The sequence below is a fragment of the Oncorhynchus tshawytscha genome, linkage group LG25, assembly GCF_018296145.1.
Source record: "Oncorhynchus tshawytscha isolate Ot180627B linkage group LG25, Otsh_v2.0, whole genome shotgun sequence".
NCBI classification, from domain to species: Eukaryota; Metazoa; Chordata; class Actinopteri; order Salmoniformes; family Salmonidae; genus Oncorhynchus; species Oncorhynchus tshawytscha.
The window spans coordinates 19,925,625-19,949,739 of NC_056453.1; the positions used below are offsets into that span (position 1 = coordinate 19,925,625).

Sequence of the window (24,115 nt, forward strand, 5' to 3'; positions counted from 1 at the left end):
ACTCACTTCCTAAAAATATCTTATTTTTGGGGTCTTGTTGCTTAGTGACCAGTATTTTGAATCCATAACTTGTCAATCAATCATGTATGTATTGTTGCAACCTGAACTCAGGGGTAGACGTAACATAGTAACCGGAAATCTAGGACACTCAAATTAGTAATGTATGCATTAATTTGTGGATGTCCATCATCCATTTTGTATGATAAGATTTACAATTCAAGTTTTATTAGTCATGCGGGATACGAATGGTATACATTGTCCAATGAAATGCTTACTTGCAGGTTCCTTCCCGACAATGCAACAACCATAAGAAATAGTTAAAAACAAGAATATGAACATGAAGTGAATGGCAGTAGAATAGATTAACAATTTTAGTATAAATGTAATACAGGAAGGCACAATTTATAGTAAAATATATACATGTGTTTGGGGGAAGGGGGGATGGAGAGCAAGTGTTTAACTTGAGCAGTATAATAAGAGTCTGGTAGCAGTAGTTGTAATGTGTGCTAAGGTGAAGAGAATCAGAGCAGGTGGTCAGTCCAGTTCAACTCTCTGATGGCTTGTAGATACCAAAAGTCTCAGAGACAGTTTCTATCAGACCTCATGCTCTGATTCCGTCTGCTAGACGGTAAGGGAGAGAACAGCTTGTGGCTGGGTTGTGTGGGATCCTTGATGATGCTGCGTGCCTTCCTCAGGCACCATTTTGTATAATGTTCCGGATGGATGGAAGCACAGCCTCCGTGACGACCACGTTTCGAGTAGATGTACTGGATGGGTGGAAGCACGGTCCCAATTCGTATGATATGTTACGAATTGCAATTAAGACAGTATGTTACAAATTTGCAATGTATGATATGTTACAAATTCTAATTTGTTGTAGCTAGCATTAGCTAGGTTGCTAGGTGGCGAATGCTAATGTTAGCTAGGTGGCTAACATTAGCTAAGTTGGGGTTAAGGTTAGGAGTTATGTTAAAGGGTTATTGAGAAGGGGAAGCTAAAATGCTAAGTAGTTGTAAAGTAGATAAAAAAGTTAGTAGTATTTGCTAATCAGCTAAAGTTGTCCGTGATGAGATTCGAACATGCAACCTTTGGGTTGCTAGACATTCGTGTTATACGCTCATCCATCCATAACGACCAACCACCGTTTTTGCCTTAAGTAACCTTCCCTGTTATGTAACCATACCAAAGGTAACATATACTAAGTTGAGTGTCCCAGATTTTTGTTTACTATGTTACGTCTAGTCTATGAGACCAGCCTGATTGTTGTGTTTGTAGATGATTAGATTGTCATTGTATTCCATTAACCTTTACTGTATGTTGCACGCTCTGAGGTGTAGAATAAGCCTAGTGAACATGCTGTTATTCACAGGCAGTTGCTATGCTGGTTCACAAGTTGTTGTTTTTTCTTCTCACATTTCTCTCTCTCTCGTGCCCTATGCATGAGTGAGAGAGTAGAGCTGACATGCATGTTCACCTTTACATGCCCTGTGTGTTTCTGTGCTTATCTAAATCGTGATCACTTTAACGCCTCGCTCCCCCACCCTCCCTTTTTCCCTCCTCTCTTTCTCAGCTGCTAGCTTTGTTTCTGATACAGTTTGAGAGGTTGAGGGGGGTCCAGTCTTCAGGGATTCTATTTATATTCTGGTTCCTGTCAGTGCTGTGTGCCATAGTGCCTTTCCGCTCCAAGATCCTACAGGCCAAATATCAGGTGAGATCAGGGTTTCCCCTAATGTGTACTGTATAGGCGGAGGTGAAGGAGATGTTTAAAATGTATAGATGTCTCTATCTCCCTCAGCTCTCTCCTTCTTTTCCCTCTCTCAAAACATGGTTACCACTCCCCTCTTCCTCCTCCTTCCCTCCCTCTCCTTCCCTGGCTAAAGAACTTACGGTTGGTTGTTTTGGGGGTTAGGCAGGGCCCAGGTTGGGTGAAGAGAGTGAGAGACAGGAGAAATAGTAGGTCTGTTGTCCTAGCGACCTGCAGGGCCTTAGCCGTCTTATCTAACCTATCCTACTGAGGGCTGTCTAATACTCTTAACATAATAAAATGCCCTAACAGCTAGCCAGAGCTACACTGGGGCCAAGCCAGGTCAAACCATGCCAACATCAGTCCTGTGGTCTGCTCTGGTTATTTACAATCCCATTGATCCTAACAATTAGCCCCTAGTTGTGTTTTATATATTTTATTTAAATGGCTTGTGGTCAGGGAGACAAAGGAATGATTTTGGATGACTTAGTTGTTTTTAGCTCAGCAGGGTTTGGGGGGACTGATCATCGATATGTAAGAGAGCATTTTAGGAGACTAGGACAGTTAGTGCATTGTCTGTCAGACTCCTTAAGAAATGGCTTTCATAACAAAATATCTTTCTCTGTTCTTGTTTCAGAGTGAGATTTCAGACAAGTTGCGTTTCACCACATTCTATTTCTACTTCAGCCTGATCGCAGCCGAGCTTATCCTCTCTTGCTTCAATGAGAAACCTCCACTTTTCTCCAACATAGACACAGACCCCGTGAGTCAACCAGACACACAGACACCCAGACCCTGTGAGTCAACCAGACACACAGACAGACAGTGACCTCTTCTTACTCTTTCTCCTCAGAATCCTTGTCCTCAATCAACTGCTGGTTTCCTCTCCACTATGACCTTCTGGTGGTTCACTAGGTAACATGATTTCCCCCATACAACACATACTGTACAACAATTATACCTTGGTGCAGGATTGACTTATCCTGTACATTTCTATGGCTTGTAGCTATTTCATGTTCAATAATGTTATTCCCACAAGTAATCAGTACATTTGATCAATAATCAATGGAACCGCAAACAAGTCTTCTCTCTGTGCCCTGGTTTCCTGGACACGGATCAATTCTTTTCCAGGATCTTGCACTTCATGAAGTTCCACTAATGTGTTGTGTCCCTCTCTGTCCCAGCATGGCCATCAAGGGCTATAAGAACCCTCTGGAAGCCAAAGACCTGTGGTCACTGAACAAGAGGGACAGCTCAGAGGTGGTCGTCCCCAAGCTACTGCGGGAGTGGGAGGTGGAGCAGGCCAAGGCTCACAGGTAGGGAGGGACGGAGATGGAGGGAGGGAGCAAAAGAGGGTGGGGGGGGTAGAATAGGAAACTGAACAACTATTATTATACTGAACACAAATATAAACGCAACATGTGAAGATTTCAACGTTTGTACTGAGTTACAGTTCATATAAGGAAATCTGTCAATTGAAATAAATCAATTAAGCCCTAATCTATGGATTTCACATGACTGGGAAAACAGATATGCATCTATTGGTCACAGATACCTTTTTTTTTAAAGGTAGGGGCGTGGATCAAAAAACCAGTCAGTATCTTGTGTGACCACAATTTGCCTCGTGCAGATCGACACATCACCTTGGCATAGAGTTTATCAGGCTGTTGGTTGTGGAATGTTGTCCAGTCCTCTTCAATGGCTCTGCGAATCTGATGGATATTGGCGGAACTGGAACACGCTGCCGTACACGTCGATTCAGAGCATCCTAAACATTCTCAATGGGTGACATGTCTGGTGGGAATGCAGGCCATGGAAGAACTGGCACATTTTCAGCTTCTAGGAATTGTGTACAGATCCTTGCAACATGGGGCCGTGCATTATCATGCTGAAACCGGTGATGGCGGCGGAGAAAGGGCACGACAAACAGGATCTTGTCACGGTATCACCGTGCATTCCAATTGCCATTGATAAAATACAGTTGTGTTCGTTGTCCATAGCTTATACCTGCCCATACCATAACCCCACCGCCATCAAAGGGCACTCTGTTTACAACGTTGACATCAGCACACCGCTCGCCTACACAACACCATCTACCTGGTACAGTTGAAACCGAGATTCATCTGTAAAGATCACACTTCTACAGTGTGCCAGTGGCCATTGAAGGTGAGCATTTGCCCACTGAAGGCTGTTACGACGCTGAACTGCAGTCAGGTCAAGACCCTGGTGAGGATGACGAGCACGCAGATGAGCTTCCCTGAAACGGTTTCTGACAGTTTGTGCAGAAATTCTTTGGTTGTGCAACCTCTGTGTCATCAGCTGTTTGGGTGGCTGGTCTAAAACTGCACATTTTAGAGTGGCTTTGTATTGTCCCCAGCACAAGGTGCATATATTTTATGACCTCCTTTTCAGTTCCATATCGTCAATTAAATCTAACACCAATTTTAATGAACTTAGAACATCGAAAAACATCAGTAACCTTTTGCATTCCCTAAGAAGATGCAGACACTAGAGGTGCTAAATCAAGTTAACACTCCATCCCCTGCCAACTTAACAATTTTAGACAAGAGAAATGACCAAAAAAAACAGTGGGTAATTTGGGATATGCCTGTGTAATGATCATGCTGTTTAATCAACTTCTTGATATTCCACACCTGTCAGGTGGATGGATTATCTTGGAAAATGAGAAATGCTCACTAACACAGATGTAAACAAATGTGTTTACAACATTTTAGCGAAAGCATTTCTGGGGATCTTTTATTTCAGCTCATTAACACTTCACATGTTGCGTTTTATATTTTTGTTCGGTGTGTATTTCTAAGAAATTTAGATTTGAGACCAGCATCCACATTTCCTTTAATCTTTCCTGTAATGGACATATTCTATTTGGTGCTTCTTATCTCAAAGGCTTCCAATGTTTTCACAACTTTTTTTGTTATAATACATTTTTTCACAGTTTGAAAATCAGTACCCTTATTTCCTTATTTTACTTGTTACAACAACATTGACCCAGCAGTACGACTGTGTAGAGAATGGTTTCCCTTGTTTAAGGTTACACAGCCAAATGACACCGCCTAAGTCAACAGTAGTTTGCCCTTTCACATCTTTCCCAGGACTGTGGAGAGCTGAGGGGGGTGGTTGTCTTTATGGGATCTGAGTGTGCACGCTTGTGTTTGTACACGTGCATGTATGTGTGAGAAAGATGACGTGTGTTTTTCATGTGGCGCCAGCCAGTATCGCTCATATCTGTTTAAAAAAAAAACGTGTTAGCATAGTAACCACTGGATTGTGCAGCATCTTTTTGAGCATTTAATATGTTGAGTCAGTGTCTCTGCATCTCTGATCTTGGGTGGAAAACTCAGTAGTAAAGCAAACATGCTAGTATCAAAGACAGAAATAGTAAGATGAGTTGGAGAGAAATCGTTACAAAACACACAGATGAAACATTGTGTGTTTTGATGTGTTTACATAATACATGATGTGTTTACATCATACAGAGAATTCCAACAGGCTGCTGCAGTGAATTAAAAAAAACTGGAATGTGACTGGAAAGCAGTGGAGTGAAAATTTGGCTGGCATAGCCTTGCTGATAGCCATATTAAGCCTGCTTTCTGCCTTGAACAGAGTACCTGCTTTTTCTCTGATAAGAGACAACCATTTTTATAATTCATCCCAATCCTACGATATTAATAATTGATGGGATTTATATAAAGTTTCTCTTTGAAAATGTCTGCTTTAACTTATCAAAGCAGGTGGCTGCCACAAAAAAAAACTCTGCTTAAGCTTGTCAAACAAGCTTTCGAGAGCAAAAAACTATTAGCTGAAACTGCTTTCTGCTTCAGCTTATTAAACTGGACATACACTACCGTTCAAAAGTTTGGGGTCACTAGTAATTTCCTTGTTTTAGAGAGAAGTTTTTTTTTTTAATTGTCGATTTTTAAATAACATCAAATTGATCAGAAATACAGTATAGACATTGTTAATGTTGTAAATGACTATTGTAGCTGGAAACGGCAAAATGTTTATTCTCTGTTGGGCCCATAACTGGAAAGTACAGGGCACTCCAGAACTAAAATCTAAACACACAAGCCATCTAAATGGAATGTGAAACTTCACTCTCCCAAAGCTTTTATCTCTGATATTCACTGTGTGGTTTCAACACCAAATCAAAACCCCACATAGGGCGGTGCACAATTGTCCCAGCGTTGTCCGGGTAAGGATTTGGCCGGGGCTAGGCCGTCATTGTATATGAGAATTTGTTCTTAACTGACTTGCCTAGTAAAATAAAAGGTTAAAAAAAATGTGCAAAATACAACAGGTGCAGAGTTTATTGTGAAATGCTTGCTTGCAAGCAACATTGCTGAGTTATATCTTCTGTTCAAAAGTTTGGGGGTCACTTAGAAATGTCCATGTTTTTTAAAGAAAAGCACATTTTTTGTCCATTAAAATAACATCAAATTGATCAGAAATACAGTGTAGACATTGTTAATGTTGTAAATGACTATTGTAACTGGACACGGCAGATTTTTAATGGAATATCTACATAGGCGTACAGAGGCCCATTATCAGCAACCATCACTCCTGTGTTTCAATGGCACGTTGTGTTAGCTAATCCAAGTTTATCATTTTAAAAAGCTAATTGATCATTAGAAAACCCTTTTGCAATTATGTTAGCACAGCTGAAAAATGTTGTACTGATTAAAGAAGCAATAAAACTGGCCTTCTTTAGACTAGTTGAGTATCTGGAGCATCAGCATTTGTGGGTTTGATTACAGGCTCAAAATGGCCAGAAACAAAGACCTTTCTTCTATTCATGTTCTGAGAAATGAAGGCTGTTCCATGTGAGAAATTGGCAAGAACCTGAAGATCGGGTACAACGCTGTGCTCTACTCCCTTCACAGAACAGCGCAAACTGGTTCTAACCAGAATAGAGAGGAGTGGGAGGCCACGGTGCACAACTGAGCAAGAGGACAAGTACATTAGTGTCTCGTTTGAGAAACAGGCGCCTCACAAGTCCTCAACTGGCAGCTTCATTAAATAGTACCTGCAAAACATCCGTCTCAACATCAACAGTGAAGAGGCGACTCCGGGATTCTGGCCTTCCAGCTACAGTAGTCATTTACAATATTAACAATGTCTACACTGTATTTCTGATCAATTTGATGTTATTGTAATGGACAAAAAATGAGCTTTTCTTTCAAAAACAAGGACATTTCTCAGTGACCCCAAACTGTTGAACGGTAGTGTATATCTTCCAGGCTACATAGCCACGGGCCCCACAGTACCGTTGTAATTGTTGTTTCTTACCTGCACTGACTTTGCAGAAGGCTGCTTTATTGAGGAAAGTTTCGAAAACTGTGAGATGTGGTTGTTGAATGTAGCTACCTAAAGGTGAATACACTAACTGTAAGAGCGTCTGGGAAATGACAAAAATGTCAATATAAATCTTGTCCAAACACACTTGACACCAGCTTGGGAGTGTCTGCTGAATGCTGAACTCTAACCTCTTGTCATTGTTCCAAGCGTTCTCTTTGGCTCTCGCCCGCTCTCATGTTCGCTCGCTCTTTCGCTACTCTTCAGTTTCTCTGCCATGTTCTGTCTGGTTTTCCTTCAGTGAACAAAAGAACCAGTAAAATGATATGAAAGAGACCTAAGCCTGTAATTGCTCAAACCTGTTTAGAGGTGTGAGGGAGTTACGTTTCATTGACTTTTGGAATCCAACCCCTCCACATTCCGATTGTGTGAGAAAATCATGCGTAAATATACAGTATATCGGTTAACTTCATGTTCAAGGGTAGAAACTGGATGTGATGAATGTTTCTTCTACTTGGAACCTATTTCTACCCCTTCTCTCCACAGTGCTGTGGACCAGTCCACCCAGGCTCATTTCTCCAAACCTCCGCCAGCGGGAGAGTCCAACCATGTAGGGGGGGAGAGCAGTCCTGAGGAGGTGGAGGTGTTGCTGTCCAAACAAAAAGACCCCCAAAAGCCCTCCTTCCTCCGTTCCCTCATCAAGGCCTTTGGACCCTACTTCCTCATCGGATCTGCATTTAAACTCCTACAGGACCTCATCACCTTCGTCAACCCACAGCTCCTCAAGTAAATAGAGCACTGCGCAGCATTATAAACCCTTATGAAGCCTTACCAAGTCTATATGTCAAATGCAGATGAACATGCTGAATGTGGTCTGAATAAAGATAACGTTCTGAGTAAAGATAAAGATCAGAATATAAAGCTAATTTAGGACAGGAGCAGCATTTCCTGTATCAGACCCATCATAGGGGTGGGGTGTTTGTTTCCTTGTAGCTTTACAGAGTGACAGGACAATGTTTTTCTTGTTTGTGGTGTGTCTTTGAGCAGCTATCAAAGCCCCTTTTTTAATGAGTGTTAAAATACAGTATTTTAAAAGGAAAAGCTGCACACTCTAGTAGCTCCGATGTAATATATTATTTTTACCAACATGGGCTGGCTAGTAGTCTAGTGATGAAGCTGTTGGGCCAGTAACCCAGAGCTGTCTAGTTGAAATCTGTTGATGTGCCCTTGAGCAAGGCACTTAACCCTAATTGCTCCTGTAAGGCGCTCTGTATAAGAGCGTCTGCTGAATGACTCAAATGTTTAAACAAATATTCTCACTACCACAGTGTTTCCACTGGACAGGATTCACCTGGACACCTATGTGGTTTATGGAAGGACAACATTTACCTACATGAACATGTGTCATGGTCTCTTATTTCCAGGAAAAATATTATTTGCATGTTGATTGGTCTACGTCCTTATGGTCCTCCTCGGCAGTCAAGAGTTGTTTTATTTGTTTGCGATGTAAAGCCGACGTGCAAATGTGTTCCCTGTGTAGGTTGTTATGAAAGTGTGTTTGAATGATGGGAGGCTTTCTGTGAAGCATAAACCCATCTACAGTAACAGCCAAAAGTTTGGGCATGCCTACAAGGGTTTTTCTTTATTTTTACTATTTTCTACATTGTAGAATAATAGTGAAGACATCAAAACTATGAAATAACACACATGGAATGTAGTAACCCAAAAAGTGTTAATATTTTACAATCTAAGTAGCCACCCTTTGCCTTGATGACAGCTTTGCATACTCTTGGCATTCTCTCAACCAGCTTCATGAAGTCACCTGGAATGCATTTCAATTAACAGGTGTGCCTTGATAAAAGTACATTTGTGAAATTTCTTTCCTTAATGTGTTTGAGCCAATCAGTTGTGTTGTGACATGGTAGGGGTGGTATACAAACTCTTCCTGTCCCGCCCCCTATCTATTTGGTAAAGACCAAGTCCATATTATGGCAAGAACAGCTCAAATAAGCAAAGCGAAATGACAATCCATCATTATTTTAAGACATGAAGATCAGTCAATCCGGAAAATTTCCAGAACTTAGAAAGTTTCTTCAAGTGCAGTCGCAAAAACCATCAAGCGCTACGATGAAACTATCTCTCATGATGACCGCCACAGGAAAGGAAGACTCTGGTACCTCTACTGTAGAGGATAAGTTCATTCGGGTTAACAGCCTCAGAAATTGCAGCCCAAATAAATGCTTCACAGTTCAAGTAACAGACGCATCTCAACATCAACTGTTCAGAAGAGACTGTGTGAATCAGGCCTTCATGGTCAAATTGCTGCAAAGAAAACACTACTAAAGGACACCAATAAGAAGAGACTTGCTTGGGCCAAGAAACACAAGCAATGGACATTAGACCGGTGGAAATCTGTCCTTTGGTCTGTTGAGTCCAAATGTTTGATTTTTGCTTCCAACCGGCGTGTCTTTGTGAGACGCAGAGCAGGTGAACGGATGATCTCTCCATGTGTGGTTCCCACCGTGAAGCATGGAGGAGGTGTGATGGTGTGGGGGTGACACTGTCTGTAATTTATTTAGAATTCAATGCACACTTCACCAGCATGGCTTCCACCTCATTCTGCAGCGATACGGCATCCCATCTGGTTTGCGCTTAGTCCCACTATCATTTTCTTTTTCAACAGGACAATGACCCAACACACCTTCAGGCTGTGTAAGGGCTATTTGACCAAGAAGTAGAGTGATTGAGTGCTGCATCAGATGACCTGGCTTCCACCATCACCCGACCTCAACCCAATTGAGATGGTTTGGAATGAGTTGGACTGCAGAGTGAAGTGAAGGAAAAGCAGCCAACAAGTACTCTGCATATGTGGGAACTCTTTCAAGACTATTGGAAAAGCATTCCAGGTGAAGCTGGTCGGGACAATGCCAAGAGTGTGCAACTCTCTCAATGCAAATGGTGCATACTTTGAAGAATATCAAATATAACACACATTTTGATTTAACACTTTTTTTGGTTACTACATGATTCCATATGTGTTATTTAATTCGTTTTTATTTCTTCACCATTATTCTACAATGGTAAAAATAAAGAAAAACCCTTGAATGAGTAGGTGTGTGTGAATTTTTGACTGGTACTGTATGTCATGTTTAATGTGCTTGTTTTACTCATCAGTCTACAGAATCTATGTATTTTATATATACAGTACCAGTCAAAGGTTTGGACACACCTACTCCTTCAAGGTTTTTTCTTTGTTTTTACTATCCCATCTTTTTCTCTCCTCCTGTTCCGCCCCCCCCATCTTCCTCTCTCCTCCCTCCAGGTTATTGATCTCATTCACAAAGCAGAAGGGAGCTCCCACCTGGTGGGGATACGCCCTGGCCTTCCTCATGTTCTTCGCAGCCTTCCTCCAGACTCTCATTCTGCACCAACACTTCCAGTACTGCTTCGTCACTGGGATGAGGCTCCGCACCTCCATCATAGGAGCCATCTACAGGAAGGTACACAGAAGCGCGCGCGCGCACACACGCGCACACACACACACACACACACACACACAGTGGTGAAAATTGTATTTTTGTCTTTCTCTTCTGTCCTTTCTTTCTCTCCCTAGTCTCTGATTATCACTAACGCGGCCAAGCGTACATCTACAGTGGGAGAGATAGTCAACCTGATGTCAGTGGACGCTCAGCGCTTCATGGATCTCACCACCTTTCTCAACATGCTGTGGTCCGCCCCACTTCAGATCATACTGGCACTATACTTCCTGTGGCAGGTGGGTGGATTCTTTCCATGGAGGTGGGTTTATTAGTCCACCATGGCCAAAGTAGTGCACTGTATGGGGAATAGATCTAAAGAGATGAGATCCAGAATGATTGTGCCTGGAGTGTATTCATTAGTGGGATTCTGTTTGCAACAGAAAATGTTTTGCAAGGGAAACCGTTTCCTTCAAAAGGGAAAACATTTAGCAACAACAACGAGTTTCTAGGTCCCTCCCTGTTTCATTTCATTCCGTTTGCGTCCATTTGGCTCCTAAAGTTAACAGTAAATGTTTTTCCGACGCAAAACATTTTGTAACAGACTAAACGTTTTGCAACTTTATCCGACTAATGATTACACCCCTGCTCTCTGCGTTGATTAGTCTTACGTGGTCTTTCTGGGGTCCATCTCTGTTGTGTTGATTAGTCATACGTGGTCTTTCTAGGGTCCATCTCTGTTGTGTTGATTTGATCCTGCCTTGTTTTTTATTTTGATTGCTAATACCTTTTCTCTCTCTTCTAGAACCTTGGTCGGTGTCTGTGTTGATTGGTCGTGCCTTGTCTCTGTGTTGTAGAACCTGGGTCCGTCGGTGCTGATTGGTCGTGCCTTGTCTCTGTGTTGTAGAACCTGGGTCTGTCGGTGCTGATTGGTCGTGCCTTGTCTCTGTGTTGTAGAACCTGGGTCGGTGTCTGTGTTGATTGGTCGTGCCTTGTCTCTGTTTTGTAGAACCTGGGTGGTGTCTGTGTTGATTTGTGTGCCTTGTCTCTGTGTTGTAGAACCTGGGTCGGTGCCTGTGTTGATTGGTCGTGCCTTGTCTCTTTCTTCTAGAACCTTGGTCTGTGTTGTTTGGTCGTGCCTTGTCTCTCTTCTAGAACCTTGGTCGGTGTCTGTGTTGATTGGTCGTGCCTTGTCTCTGTTGTAGAACCTGGGTTGGTGTCTGTTGATTGGTCGTGCCTTGTCTCTGTTGTAGAACCTGGGTCCGTCGGTGCTGATTGGTCGTGCCTTGTCTCTGTGTTGTAGAACCTGGGTCCGTCGGTGCTGATTGGTCGTGCCTTGTCTCTGTGTTGTAGAACCTGGGTCTGTTGTTTGGTCGTGCCTTGTCTCTGTGTTGTAGAACCATAGGTCGGTGTCTGTGTTGATCGGTCGTGCCTTGTCTCTCTCTTCTAGAACCTTGGTCAGTGTCTGTGTTGTTTGGTCGTGCCTTGTCTCTGTGTTGTAGAACCTGGGTCGGTGTCTGTTGATTGGTCGTGCCTTGTCTCTGTGTTGTAGAACCTGGGTCAGTGTCTGTGTTGATTGGTCGTGCCTTGGCTCTGTGTTGTGGAACCTGGGTCCGTCGGTGCCTGTGTTGATTGGTCGTGCCTTGTCTCTGTTTTGTAGAACATGGGTCGGTGTCTGTGCTGATTGGTCGTGCCTTGTCTCTGTGTTGTAGAACCTGGGTCTGTCGGTGCTGATTGGTCGTGCCTTGTCTCTGTGTTGTAGAACCTGGGTCTGTCGGTGCTGATTGGTCGTGCCTTGTCTCTGTGTTGTAGAACCTGGGTCTGTCGGTGCTGATTGGTCGTGCCTTGTCTCTGTGTTGTAGAACCTGGGTCTGTCGGTGCTGATTGGTCGTGCCTTGTCTCTGTGTTGTAGAACCTGGGTCTGTTGTTTGGTGCCTTGTCTCTGTGTTGTAGAACCATGGGTGGTGTCTGTGTTGATCCTGCCTTGTCTCTCTCTTCTAGAACCTTGGTCAGTGTCTGTGTTGTTTGGTCGTGCCTTGTCTCTGTGTTGTAGAACCTGGGTCGGTGTCTGTTGATTGGTCGTGCCTTGTCTCTGTGTTGTAGAACCTGGGTCAGTGTCTGTGTTGATTGGTCGTGCCTTGGCTCTGTGTTGTGGAACCTGGGTCCGTCGGTGCCTGTGTTGATTGGTCGTGCCTTGTCTCTGTTTTGTAGAACATGGGTGGTGTCTGTGCTGATTGGTGATTGTCTCTGTGTTGTAGAACCTGGGTCTGTCGGTGCTGATTGGTCGTGCCTTGTCTCTGTGTTGTAGAACCTGGGTCTGTCGGTGCTGATTGGTCGTGCCTTGTCTCTGTGTTGTAGAACCTGGGTCTGTCGGTGCTGATTGGTCGTGCCTTGTCTCTGTGTTGTAGAACCTGGGTCCGTCGGTGCTGGCTGGTGTTGCTGTGATGATCCTCCTGATCCCCTTAAATGCTGCCATCGCCGTGAGGACACGAGCCTACCAGGTATGCACACCTCCCTCTGCTTTTCTACAACGGCTTAATATCTGTGGTATGGAGGTTTGAAGTTATGGTGATGATCGCGATTAGAAGGATGGTGTCGATGATGATTGTAATTACGACTGAGAAGTCTCGTCGATTTGAACAAGCGGCTTCTCGTCCAAGTGTGTCAAGGTAGAAACGTGTGCAACTCTTTACCACAACAAAAAAATGCTCATGATCAAACACCAGAGCACTGTAAAGATCTCCTGTGAGTTTGTACTATAGCAGGCTGCTCTTTAAACTCTTTTTTAATGAGTGTTAAAATACAGTATTTTAAAAGGAAAGGAAAAGCCGCACACTCTGTTAGATCCGACGCATTCATTTATCTACCAACGTTTCGACAGCCAAGCGGTCTACATCTCTAAAGTAGCATTGTTTTGACATGGACAGAGGATATCTTCCACCTCCCTCTCTCCACCCCCCTCCCTCTCTCCACCCCCCTCCCTCTCTCCACCCCCTCCCTCTCTCCACCCCCTCCCTCTCTACACCCCCCTCCTGTTGTCTCTTAAAGGTGGAGCAGATGCAGTACAAGGATGCTCGCATCAAACTGATGAACGAGATTCTGAACGGGATCAAAGTGTTGAAGCTGTACGCCTGGGAGAGCTCTTTTAAAGAGAAGGTTCTGGAGATCAGACAGAAAGAGCTCAATGTGCTCCGCAAGACGGCCTACCTCGGTGCTCTGTCTACCATGGCCTGGACCAGTGCACCATTCCTAGTACGGGACACACTCCGGCACGCACACACACCTATATTATCCTTGTTGTATATGCTATATCACTTTGCATGGAGGAAGGAAGGTTAACTCGGACTATTAGCTAGCAATTTTAGATGGACAGAGTACAACTGAAAGCTGCAAATCAATGAGTTGTCCAGAGGATCTATTTCCAAGCTTTTTTAAATGTATTTTTTATGTCTCCTCAGGTTGCCTTGACAACGTTTGCAGTGTATGTGACTGTGGATAAAAATAACATTTTAGACGCGGAGAAAGCCTTTGTATCTTTGTCTCTGTTCAACATCTTACGGTTCCCTCTCAATATGTTGCCCCAAGTCATCAGCAGTATCGTACAGGTAGGCTCTTCTCCTCCTCTGTCATTCTCTTACTCCTTCTTATCTCACTCCTCTCAATTTTTTCACCCTGTCACTATTTCTTTCCCCCCTACTTCTCATTCCTCTTTCTCTCACTCCTCCTCTTATTCCTTCTGTCATTCCTCCTGTGGATGTTGTGCATGCTTTTGCGCTGTGTGTGTGTGTTGACTCTGTTGCCACTCCAAGGCCAGCGTGTCCCTGAAGCGTATCCAGGACTTCCTGAGTCATGATGAGCTGGACCCAGAGTCTGTGAACCGGACTAACACTGCCACAGGTGAACATTGAACCAAACTTGGCTGGCCTGGTTTCATTTCACCCCCTAAGACCCTTCCGATACCCCTTAGGTTTTCACTGACATGAAGGATGGTAGAGAATAAAGCTAATGGGACGGGGCCTCTGAGGCATTCTAATGGTCTATGTTTCTGCCATAGAGATCCTATTAAATTACTATTCTAATTCCTAGTTCTATGGTTACTGCTGAGTCAGGCTTACATGGGCCTGTTGCCATGGCACCACTGCCTGCCATTAATGTAGGCGGTTAGGTTTTATATAGAAACTATGAGGGATTATGTAATCAATTTCAGTTTTGCATCGTCATTACTCTTGGCTTTTGTAATAATAACGTTTTAGACTCTTAAGTTGAGGTGACTTAAGGTATTTAGATGGACGGATTCCCACAGTCATTGCTTTCTCTTCTGTAACTCCCTCTGTTTTTGCCAGTTTGGTAATGCTGTGTCATGGTTCCTGTTTTTGTAACTGCAATGCATTCTCCCCTTCAGATAGCTCGGTGACTGTTGTCAACGGGAAGTTCACCTGGGCAAAACGAGATCCTCCTGCTCTACACAAGTATGTTGGCAAGTTGCATCATGCAAAGGACAATAACTATTCAAGGGAAAGAATGCACTGACTGTGTGTGTGTCCGTCCCAGTATAAACCTGATGGTGCCCCAGGGCTCATTGCTAGCGGTGGTAGGACATGTCGGCTGTGGAAAGTCTTCTCTGGTGTCAGCTCTATTGGGAGAGATGGAGAAAATGGAGGGAGACATCTCTATACAGGTATGTCCACTGAATTCAATTATGCTAACTGAAGGTTGATTTGATTTTATTGGGGCATTTGCTCGATTGAGTAATTGATTAGTGTGTCAATTGCTTTATTGATTGATTGAACAATTGATAGACTGATTGTTTGTGTCCAGTTGTAGTTTTCAGCTGTACTGAGTTTTCTCCCTCCTCTCCTTTCAGGGTTCGGTGGCCTACGTCCCGCAGCAAGCCTGGATCCAGAATGCCACTCTGAGAGACAACATCCTATTTGGCAAGGCCTACAACGAGCACAAGTACCACTGTTGTCTGGATGCCTGTGCTCTGACCCAGGACCTGGAAGTACTACCTGGAGGAGACCTGACCGAGATCGGAGAGAAGGTAGGGAGATGGAATAGAATCTAACCTGGTTTGTTTTTTGGGGCTAAAGGTCACGTTAGCCCACAACTAAAGGCATCAGTTCTGGGAGCTGAGATGAGTCTTTGAGTCTCAAACAAAGCAACTTATTTTGAGATCAGTGATTTGCTTGTGTTTGTCTCTCTCCTCTCTTTCTCTCCTCTTTCTCTCCTCTCTCTGGCTTTCTCTCCTCTCTATTTCTCCTTTCTTTCTCCTGACTTTCTCTCTTCTCCCCTCTTTCTCCTCTTTCTCTTGCTCCTTTCTCTCTCTTTCTCTCTCAGGGAATCAACCTCTCAGGTGGTCAGAGACAGAGGGTGAGTCTGGCCAGAGCGCTGTACAATGAGGCAGACGTCTACCTGCTGGACGACCCTCTCTCTGCCGTGGACGCCCACGTGGCCAAACACATCTTCGACCAGGTCATTGGCCCAGAGGGGGCGCTGCAGGGCAAGGTGAGTAGAAGAGTCACACTGCTCTGTTCTCCATACACTACAGAAGAAGAGAGACACATTCTGAGTGGTAGCAGAGAGACATTAACTGGTTAGATATCTTGTCCATTATCAACAATATTTGGTGGTATGGCACTATATGGCCATGTTAAAAAGGACAACAGTGGGAATCTCCTCATAACTGACAAGTACATGAGCTATATTCTGCCTAGTTCACATAGTAAAACCCCATTTTAAAGAGTCCTCGCCTACAATAGAGGAAATGGTAGCTCTTATCTGTGGTTTATAGTTTTCAATCCTCTACTTGTTGGTTTAGTATCAAATGTACGACTTTAATGCTCTGATAAGAAACTTATGTACAGACTTGAGTGTGTAGTGTGTTTGGTTGTTTCATTATTATAGTGAGTGTCACTTCCTATATTTGAATGTTCACTGTCCTGCTGCATATGCAACACTAAGAATAATTGAACTAACATGACAGTAAGTATCACTATTTATTTTTGAAGATGTATAGATTCTGACTCCAAATGTAAATTCTCTAGCTCAGGTATTTCTCCTTCTATAGTTTGTTCTCTATCTTTTTAAATGGTGAGTCAACATGTTTTAAGCAGATTTATTAGAACATCGAATTGCAATAAAATCTCAGTATCGAATCGCAATAACAATATAGAATAGTGAAGCATATAGAATAGCAACACATATAGAATAGTGAAGCGTATAGAATAGTGAAGCGTATAGAATAGTGAAGCGTATAGAATAGCGAAGCGTATAGAATAGCAACACGTATAGAATAGTGAAGCGTATAGAATAGTGAAGCGTATAGAATAGTGAAGCGTATAGAATAGTGAAGCGTATAGAATAGTGAAGCGTATAGAATAGTGAAGCGTATAGAATAGTGAAGCGTATAGAATAGTGAAGCGTATAGAATAGCGAAGCGTATAGAATAGCGAAGCGTATAGAATTGCAACACATATAGAATAGTGAAGCGTATAGAATAGTGAAGCGTATAGAATAGCGAAGCGTATAGAATAGCGAAGCGTATAGAATTGCAACACATATAGAATAGCGAAGCGTTTAGAATAGCGAAGCGTATAGAATAGTGAAGCGTATAGAATAGTGAAGCGTATAGAATTGCAACACATAGAATAGCGAAGCGTATAGAATAGCGAAGCGTATAGAATAGCGAAGCGTATAGAATAGCGAAGCGTATAGAATAGCGAAGCGTATAGAATAGCGAAGCGTATAGAATAGCGAGCGTATAGAATTGCAACACATATAGAATAGTGAAGCGTATAGAATAGTGAAGCGTATAGAATAGCGAAGCGTTTAGAATTGCAACACATATAGAATAGCGAAGCGTATAGAATAGCGAAGCGTATAGAATTGCAACACATATAGAATAGTGAAGCGTAGAGAATAGTGAAGCGTAGAGAATAGTGAAGCGTATAGAATAGTGAAGCGTATAGAATAGTGAAGCGTATAGAATAGTGAAGCGTATAGAATAGTGAAGCGTATAGAATAGTGAAGCGTATAGAATAGCGAAGTGTATAGAATAGCGAAGCGTATAGAATAGTGAAGCGTATAGAATTGCAACACATATAGAATAGCGAAGCGTATAGAATAGCGAAGCGTATAGAATAGCGAAGCGTATAGAATAGCGAAGCGTATAGAATAGCGAAGCGTATAGAATAGCGAAGCGTATAGAATAGCGAAGCGTATAGAATAGCGAAGCGTATAGAATAGTGAAGCGTATAGAATTGCAACACGTATAGAATTGCAACACATATAGAATAGCGAAGCGTATAGAATAGTGAAGCGTATAGAATAGTGAAGCGTATAGAATAGTGAAGCGTATAGAATTGCAACACATATAGAATAGTGAAGCGTATAGAATTGCAACACATATAGAATAGTGAAGCGTATAGAATTGCAACACATAGAATAGTGAAGCGTAGAGAATAGTGAAGTTTATAGAATAGCGAAGCGTATAGAATTGCAACACATATAGAATAGTGAAGCGTAGAGAATAGTGAAGTTTATAGAATAGCGAAGCGTATAGAATTGCAACACATAGAATAGTGAAGCGTAGAGAATAGTGAAGCGTATAGAATTGCAACACATAGAATAGTGAAGCGTATAGAATAGTGAAGCGTATAGAATTGCAACACATATAGAATAGCGAAGCGTATAGAATTGCAACACATATAGAATAGCGAAGCATATAGAATAGCGAAGCGTATAGAATAGCGAAGCGTATAGAATAGCGAAGCGTATAGAATAGCGAAGCGTATAGAATAGTGAAGCGTATAGAATAGCGAAGCGTATAGAATAGCGAAGCGTATAGAATTGCAACACATATAGAATAGTGAAGCGTATAGAATAGTGAAGCGTATAGAATTGCAACACATATAGAATAGCGAAGCGTATAGAATAGTGAAGCGTATAGAATAGTGAAGCGTATAGAATAGTGAAGCGTATAGAATTGCAACACATATAGAATAGTGAAGCGTATAGAATAGTGAAGCGTATAGAATAGTGAAGCGTATAGAATAGCGAAGCGTATAGAATTGCAACACATATAGAATAGTGAAGCGTAGAGAATAGTGAAGCGTATAGAATAGTGAAGCGTATAGAATTGCAACACATAGAATAGTGAAGCGTATAGAATAGTGAAGCGTATAGAATAGCGAAGCGTATAGAATTGCAACACATAGAATAGTGAAGCGTATAGAATAGTGAAGCGTATAGAATTGCAACACATATAGAATAGCGAAGCGTATAGAATTGCAACACATATAGAATAGCGAAGCGTTTAGAATCGCAACACATATAGAATAGTGAAGCGTATAGAATAGTGAAGCGTATAGAATAGTGAAGCGTATAGAATTGCAACACATATAGAATAGTGAAGCGTATAGAATAGTGAAGCGTATAGAATTGCAACACATAGAATAGTGAAGCGTATAGAATAGTGAAGCGTATAGAATAGTGAAGCGTATAGAATAGTGAAGCGTATAGAATAGTGAAGCGTATAGAATTGCAACACATATAGAATAGTGAAGCGTATAGAATAGTGAAGCGTATAGAATTGCAACACATATAGAATAGTGAAGCGTATAGAATTGCAACACATAGAATAGTGAAGCGTAGAGAATAGTGAAGTTTATAGAATAGCGAAGCGTATAGAATTGCAACACATATAGAATAGTGAAGCGTAGAGAATAGTGAAGTTTATAGAATAGCGAAGCGTATAGAATTGCAACACATAGAATAGTGAAGCGTAGAGAATAGTGAAGTTTATAGAATAGCGAAGCGTATAGAATTGCAACACATAGAATAGCGAAGCGTATAGAATAGCGAAGCGTATAGAATAGCGAAGCGTATAGAATAGTGAAGCGTATAGAATAGTGAAGCGTATAGAATTGCAACACATATAGAATAGCGAAGCGTATAGAATTGCAACACATATAGAATAGCGAAGCGTTTAGAATCGCAACACATATAGAATAGTGAAGCGTAGAGAATAGTGAAGCGTAGAGAATAGTGAAGCGTATAGAATAGTGAAGCGTATAGAATAGTGAAGCGTATAGAATTGCAACACATATAGAATAGTGAAGCGTATAGAATAGTGAAGCGTATAGAATAGTGAAGCGTATAGAATAGCGAAGCGTTTAGAATTGCAACACATATAGAATAGCGAAGCGTATAGAATAGCGAAGCGTATAGAATTGCAACACATATAGAATAGTGAAGCGTAGAGAATAGTGAAGCGTAGAGAATAGCGAAGTGTATAGAATAGCGAAGCGTATAGAATTGCAACACGTATAGAATAGCGAAGCGTATAGAATTGCAACACGTATAGAATAGCGAAGCGTATAGAATAGTGAAGCGTATAGAATAGTGAAGCGTATAGAATAGCGAAGCGTATAGAATAGCGAAGCGTATAGAATTGCAACACATATAGAATAGCGAAGCGTATAGAATAGTGAAGCGTATAGAATAGCGAAGCGTATAGAATAGCGAAGCGTATAGAATAGTGAAGCGTATAGAATTGCAACACATATAGAATAGTGAAGCGTATAGAATAGTGAAGCGTATAGAATAGTGAAGCGTATAGAATAGTGAAGCGTATAGAATAGCGAAGCGTATAGAATAGCGAAGCGTATAGAATAGCGAAGCGTATAGAATAGTGAAGCGTATAGAATAGTGAAGCGTATAGAATAGTGAAGCGTATAGAATAGCAACACGTATAGAATAGCGAAGCGTATAGAATAGCGAAGCGTATAGAATAGCGAAGCGTATAGAATAGCGAAGCGTATAGAATAGTGAAGCGTATAGAATTGCAACACATATAGAATAGTGAAGCGTATAGAATTGCAACACATAGAATAGTGAAGCGTAGAGAATAGTGAAGTTTATAGAATAGCGAAGCGTATAGAATTGCAACACATATAGAATAGTGAAGCGTAGAGAATAGTGAAGTTTATAGAATAGCGAAGCGTATAGAATTGCAACACATAGAATAGTGAAGCGTAGAGAATAGTGAAGTTTATAGAATAGCGAAGCGTATAGAATTGCAACACATAGAATAGTGAAGCGTATAGAATAGTGAAGCGTATAGAATTGCAACACATATAGAATAGCGAAGCGTATAGAATTGCAACACATAGAATAGTGAAGCGTATAGAATAGTGAAGCGTATAGAATTGCAACACATATAGAATAGTGAAGCGTATAGAATTGCAACACATAGAATAGTGAAGCGTAGAGAATAGTGAAGTTTATAGAATAGCGAAGCGTATAGAATTGCAACACATAGAATAGCGAAGCGTATAGAATAGCGAAGCGTATAGAATAGCGAAGCGTATAGAATAGTGAAGCGTATAGAATAGTGAAGCGTATAGAATTGCAACACATATAGAATAGCGAAGCGTATAGAATTGCAACACATATAGAATAGCGAAGCGTTTAGAATCGCAACACATATAGAATAGTGAAGCGTATAGAATAGCGAAGCGTATAGAATAGCGAAGCGTATAGAATAGTGAAGCGTATAGAATAGTGAAGCGTATAGAATTGCAACACATATAGAATAGCGAAGCGTATAGAATAGCGAAGCGTATAGAATAGCGAAGCGTATAGAATAGCGAAGTGTATAGAATAGCGAAGCGTATAGAATAGCGAAGCGTATAGAATAGTGAAGCGTATAGAATAGCAACACGTATAGAATAGCGAAGCGTATAGAATAGCGAAGCGTATAGAATAGCGAAGCGTATAGAATAGCGAAGCGTATAGAATAGCGAAGCGTATAGAATAGCGAAGCGTATAGAATAGCGAAGCGTATAGAATAGCGAAGCGTATAGAATAGTGAAGCGTATAGAATTGCAACACATATAGAATAGTGAAGCGTATAGAATTGCAACACATAGAATAGTGAAGCGTAGAGAATAGTGAAGTTTATAGAATAGCGAAGCGTATAGAATTGCAACACATATAGAATAGTGAAGCGTAGAGAATAGTGAAGTTTATAGAATAGCGAAGCGTATAGAATTGCAACACATAGAATAGTGAAGCGTAGAGAATAGTGAAGTTTATAGAATAGCGAAGCGTATAGAATTGCAACACATAGAATAGTGAAGCGTATAGAATAGTGAAGCGTATAGAATTGCAACACATATAGAATAGCGAAGCGTATAGAATTGCAACACATAGAATAGTGAAGCGTATAGAATAGTGAAGCGTATAGAATTGCAACACATATAGAATAGTGAAGCGTATAGAATTGCAACACATAGAATAGTGAAGCGTAGAGAATAGTGAAGTTTATAGAATAGCGAAGCGTATAGAATTGCAACACATAGAATAGTGAAGCGTATAGAATAGTGAAGCGTATAGAATAGTGAAGCGTATAGAATTGCAACACATAGAATAGTGAAGCGTATAGAATAGTGAAGCGTATAGAATCGCAACACATAGAATAGTGAAGTGTATAGAATAGTGAAGCGTATAGAATAGTGAAGCGTATAGAATAGCGAAGCGTATAGAATAGTGAAGCGTATAGAATAGTGAAGCGTATAGAATAGCGAAGCGTATAGAATAGTGAAGCGTATGGAATCGCAACAGATATTGGCACCTAAGTATCGCGATAATAAAGTATCGTGAGGTCCCTGGCAATTGCCTGCCTTAATGACAGATCCTCTTTTCTTTTCTCTCAAGACGCGTATCCTGGTGACGCACGGCATCAGCTTCCTGCCGCAGGTGGATAACATAGTGGTGATGGTGGAGGGCAGGGTGTCGGAGATGGGCTCGTACCAAGAGCTGCTCAAACAGAATGGGGCATTCGCTGAGTTCCTCAGGAACTATTCCCTGGAGGACATCATCGAGGAGGACGAGGCAACAGGTAGAACTACCTGTTACTATAGCACAGGGGTATTTGAATCTTACCCTACGATGTCTGTAGAACTGCTGGTTTTCTGTTGTACTGCCACCTGATAATTAATTGCACCCACTTAGTGTCCCTTAAAGGAAAACCACATACATTTTTGGTCACTTGAAATCGTGTGAGAACACGTCTTTGGAATACTTCAAATGTTTTCTTATGTGTCGTTATATGTTATCATATTAACCCTCCACCTCAATGGACATTTTTACCCTGCCCCCACCCCAATGGACATGTATCATGCTGAATTGCCACCACTAGTCAGCGATCTCTCCCCCGGTCCCAGGTTTAAATTGGTCTCTGATTAGAGGGGAAGAATGAAGAAAAGCAGTGAAACTGGCTTCAAGGTCCAGATTTGAATTTGAGGGCTAAAGCAGAAGGGCGGATTCTATTGATGTTAATCCCCTTGGGGTTCCACTGTTCCCCTTACACCAGTACGTGCCAACATGTGTCCTTGAAGGCTACTGGGTGTGCAAGCTACTAGCTGTTTCAGGTTTGTTAGTTGGGTTGGAACAAAACCCTAAATACCCAGTAGCTCTCTAGGAGGAGAGTTAGCTGTCCCTGCCTTACACCTATAGGAGTGTGTATACCTGCTACATAATTACCACGGTAACGCTGTGACTCAACACCCACAGAGGCTTTGATTGACGAAGAAGAAAACTTCCCTGACGACGCCCTTAGCAACCATACAGACATGGTGGACAACGAACCAGTGGTCAATGAGGCAAAGAGACAGTTCATAAGGTACTTATAAGTCTCTGTAACCGTTCATAAGGCAGTCCCTCCAGGATTCTTCTGTTTTTTTTCTTTGTGACAGTTGCGGGCCAAAATGCCTGATTTTGCTCTGGCAATTCGGACATTTTGCATGCCAATTTGCAATGTTTTTATTAAATGTGTCAGTAGGGTCATTTAAAAAAAAACAAATGCGGGTCAACGGGGGCACCTCCCCCGGACAAAAATCCCCCTCCCCGCTGCACTAAGCGAATGAATTGAAGCGTACCTTTTTTGCCTCATGTAAAATGTGGTGATGCAGAAATGAGAGACCACGTGTGGTTGTTATGAAAATCTAGGAATATTTGTCCAGGGAAATGTTTCTGGTTGGTCTCAGGGAATGTACAACAATTAGGAAGGGAGACTTTTTAAAAACGGGATTGAGTGAAGTAGCAGCAAATATGTTGAATGAGCAACTAATGAGCATGGAGACTCTCACAAGTTAACTTACATCTTTCTGTCTAATACAGCTATTGACTTACATTTTTAGCTCTTTATTAGAGGCACACTTTTTGTAAGTAGTTTTAACTGTCCGCTGGAATTTAGCCTGAAAAGATTTGAAAAATGTGATTGGTTGACGATATCACATTGGCGTCTCATCTTGCACTGCGCAGAATATCAGATCTCAACACAGATTGGAGAAGTGTTTAACATCATCAATACCACATCCTTATGGTATATATCTTGTCATAAGTGCAATGTGACTGAAAAAGAGACAGGTTGGAATGTCAATTCGTATCAAATGAATGGGAAGTCTGACAGAAATATGGGCCAAATCAACTTTTTTTGTTGTAAATTAGTGGCGTTTTAATTTGTTTGATAAAATGCAGGACATGATTGTTTGGTTGCGGGACAAAGGGCCAAAATGCA

At 41.8% G+C, this 24,115-nt stretch overlaps 1 protein-coding gene across 5 annotated transcripts in view; it reads left to right on the forward strand.

Annotated features, from left to right (window-relative positions):
• Nucleotides 1-24,115, forward strand: part of abcc3 (ATP-binding cassette, sub-family C (CFTR/MRP), member 3) — a 61,020-nt gene that overhangs the window by 24,581 nt on the left and 12,324 nt on the right. For all 5 annotated transcript variants that reach the window (XR_006079931.1, XM_024387904.2, XM_024387905.2 and 2 more), the window contains exons 4-20: nt 1,571-1,708; nt 2,382-2,507; nt 2,598-2,659; nt 2,929-3,060; nt 7,604-7,843; nt 10,380-10,557; nt 10,671-10,832; nt 12,942-13,034; nt 13,582-13,785; nt 13,992-14,138; nt 14,343-14,430; nt 14,936-15,002; nt 15,085-15,211; nt 15,398-15,574; nt 15,871-16,038; nt 22,252-22,435; nt 23,110-23,218. Coding sequence is in view for 4 of the 5 variants with exons in the window: in XM_024387904.2 (XP_024243672.1) it covers nt 1,571-1,708; nt 2,382-2,507; nt 2,598-2,659; nt 2,929-3,060; nt 7,604-7,843; nt 10,380-10,557; nt 10,671-10,832; nt 12,942-13,034; nt 13,582-13,785; nt 13,992-14,138; nt 14,343-14,430; nt 14,936-15,002; nt 15,085-15,211; nt 15,398-15,574; nt 15,871-16,038; nt 22,252-22,435; nt 23,110-23,218 (2,402 nt within the window). In the remaining variant the exon portion in view is untranslated. The remainder of the gene's footprint in view (nt 1-1,570; nt 1,709-2,381; nt 2,508-2,597; nt 2,660-2,928; nt 3,061-7,603; nt 7,844-10,379; nt 10,558-10,670; nt 10,833-12,941; nt 13,035-13,581; nt 13,786-13,991; nt 14,139-14,342; nt 14,431-14,935; nt 15,003-15,084; nt 15,212-15,397; nt 15,575-15,870; nt 16,039-22,251; nt 22,436-23,109; nt 23,219-24,115) is intronic.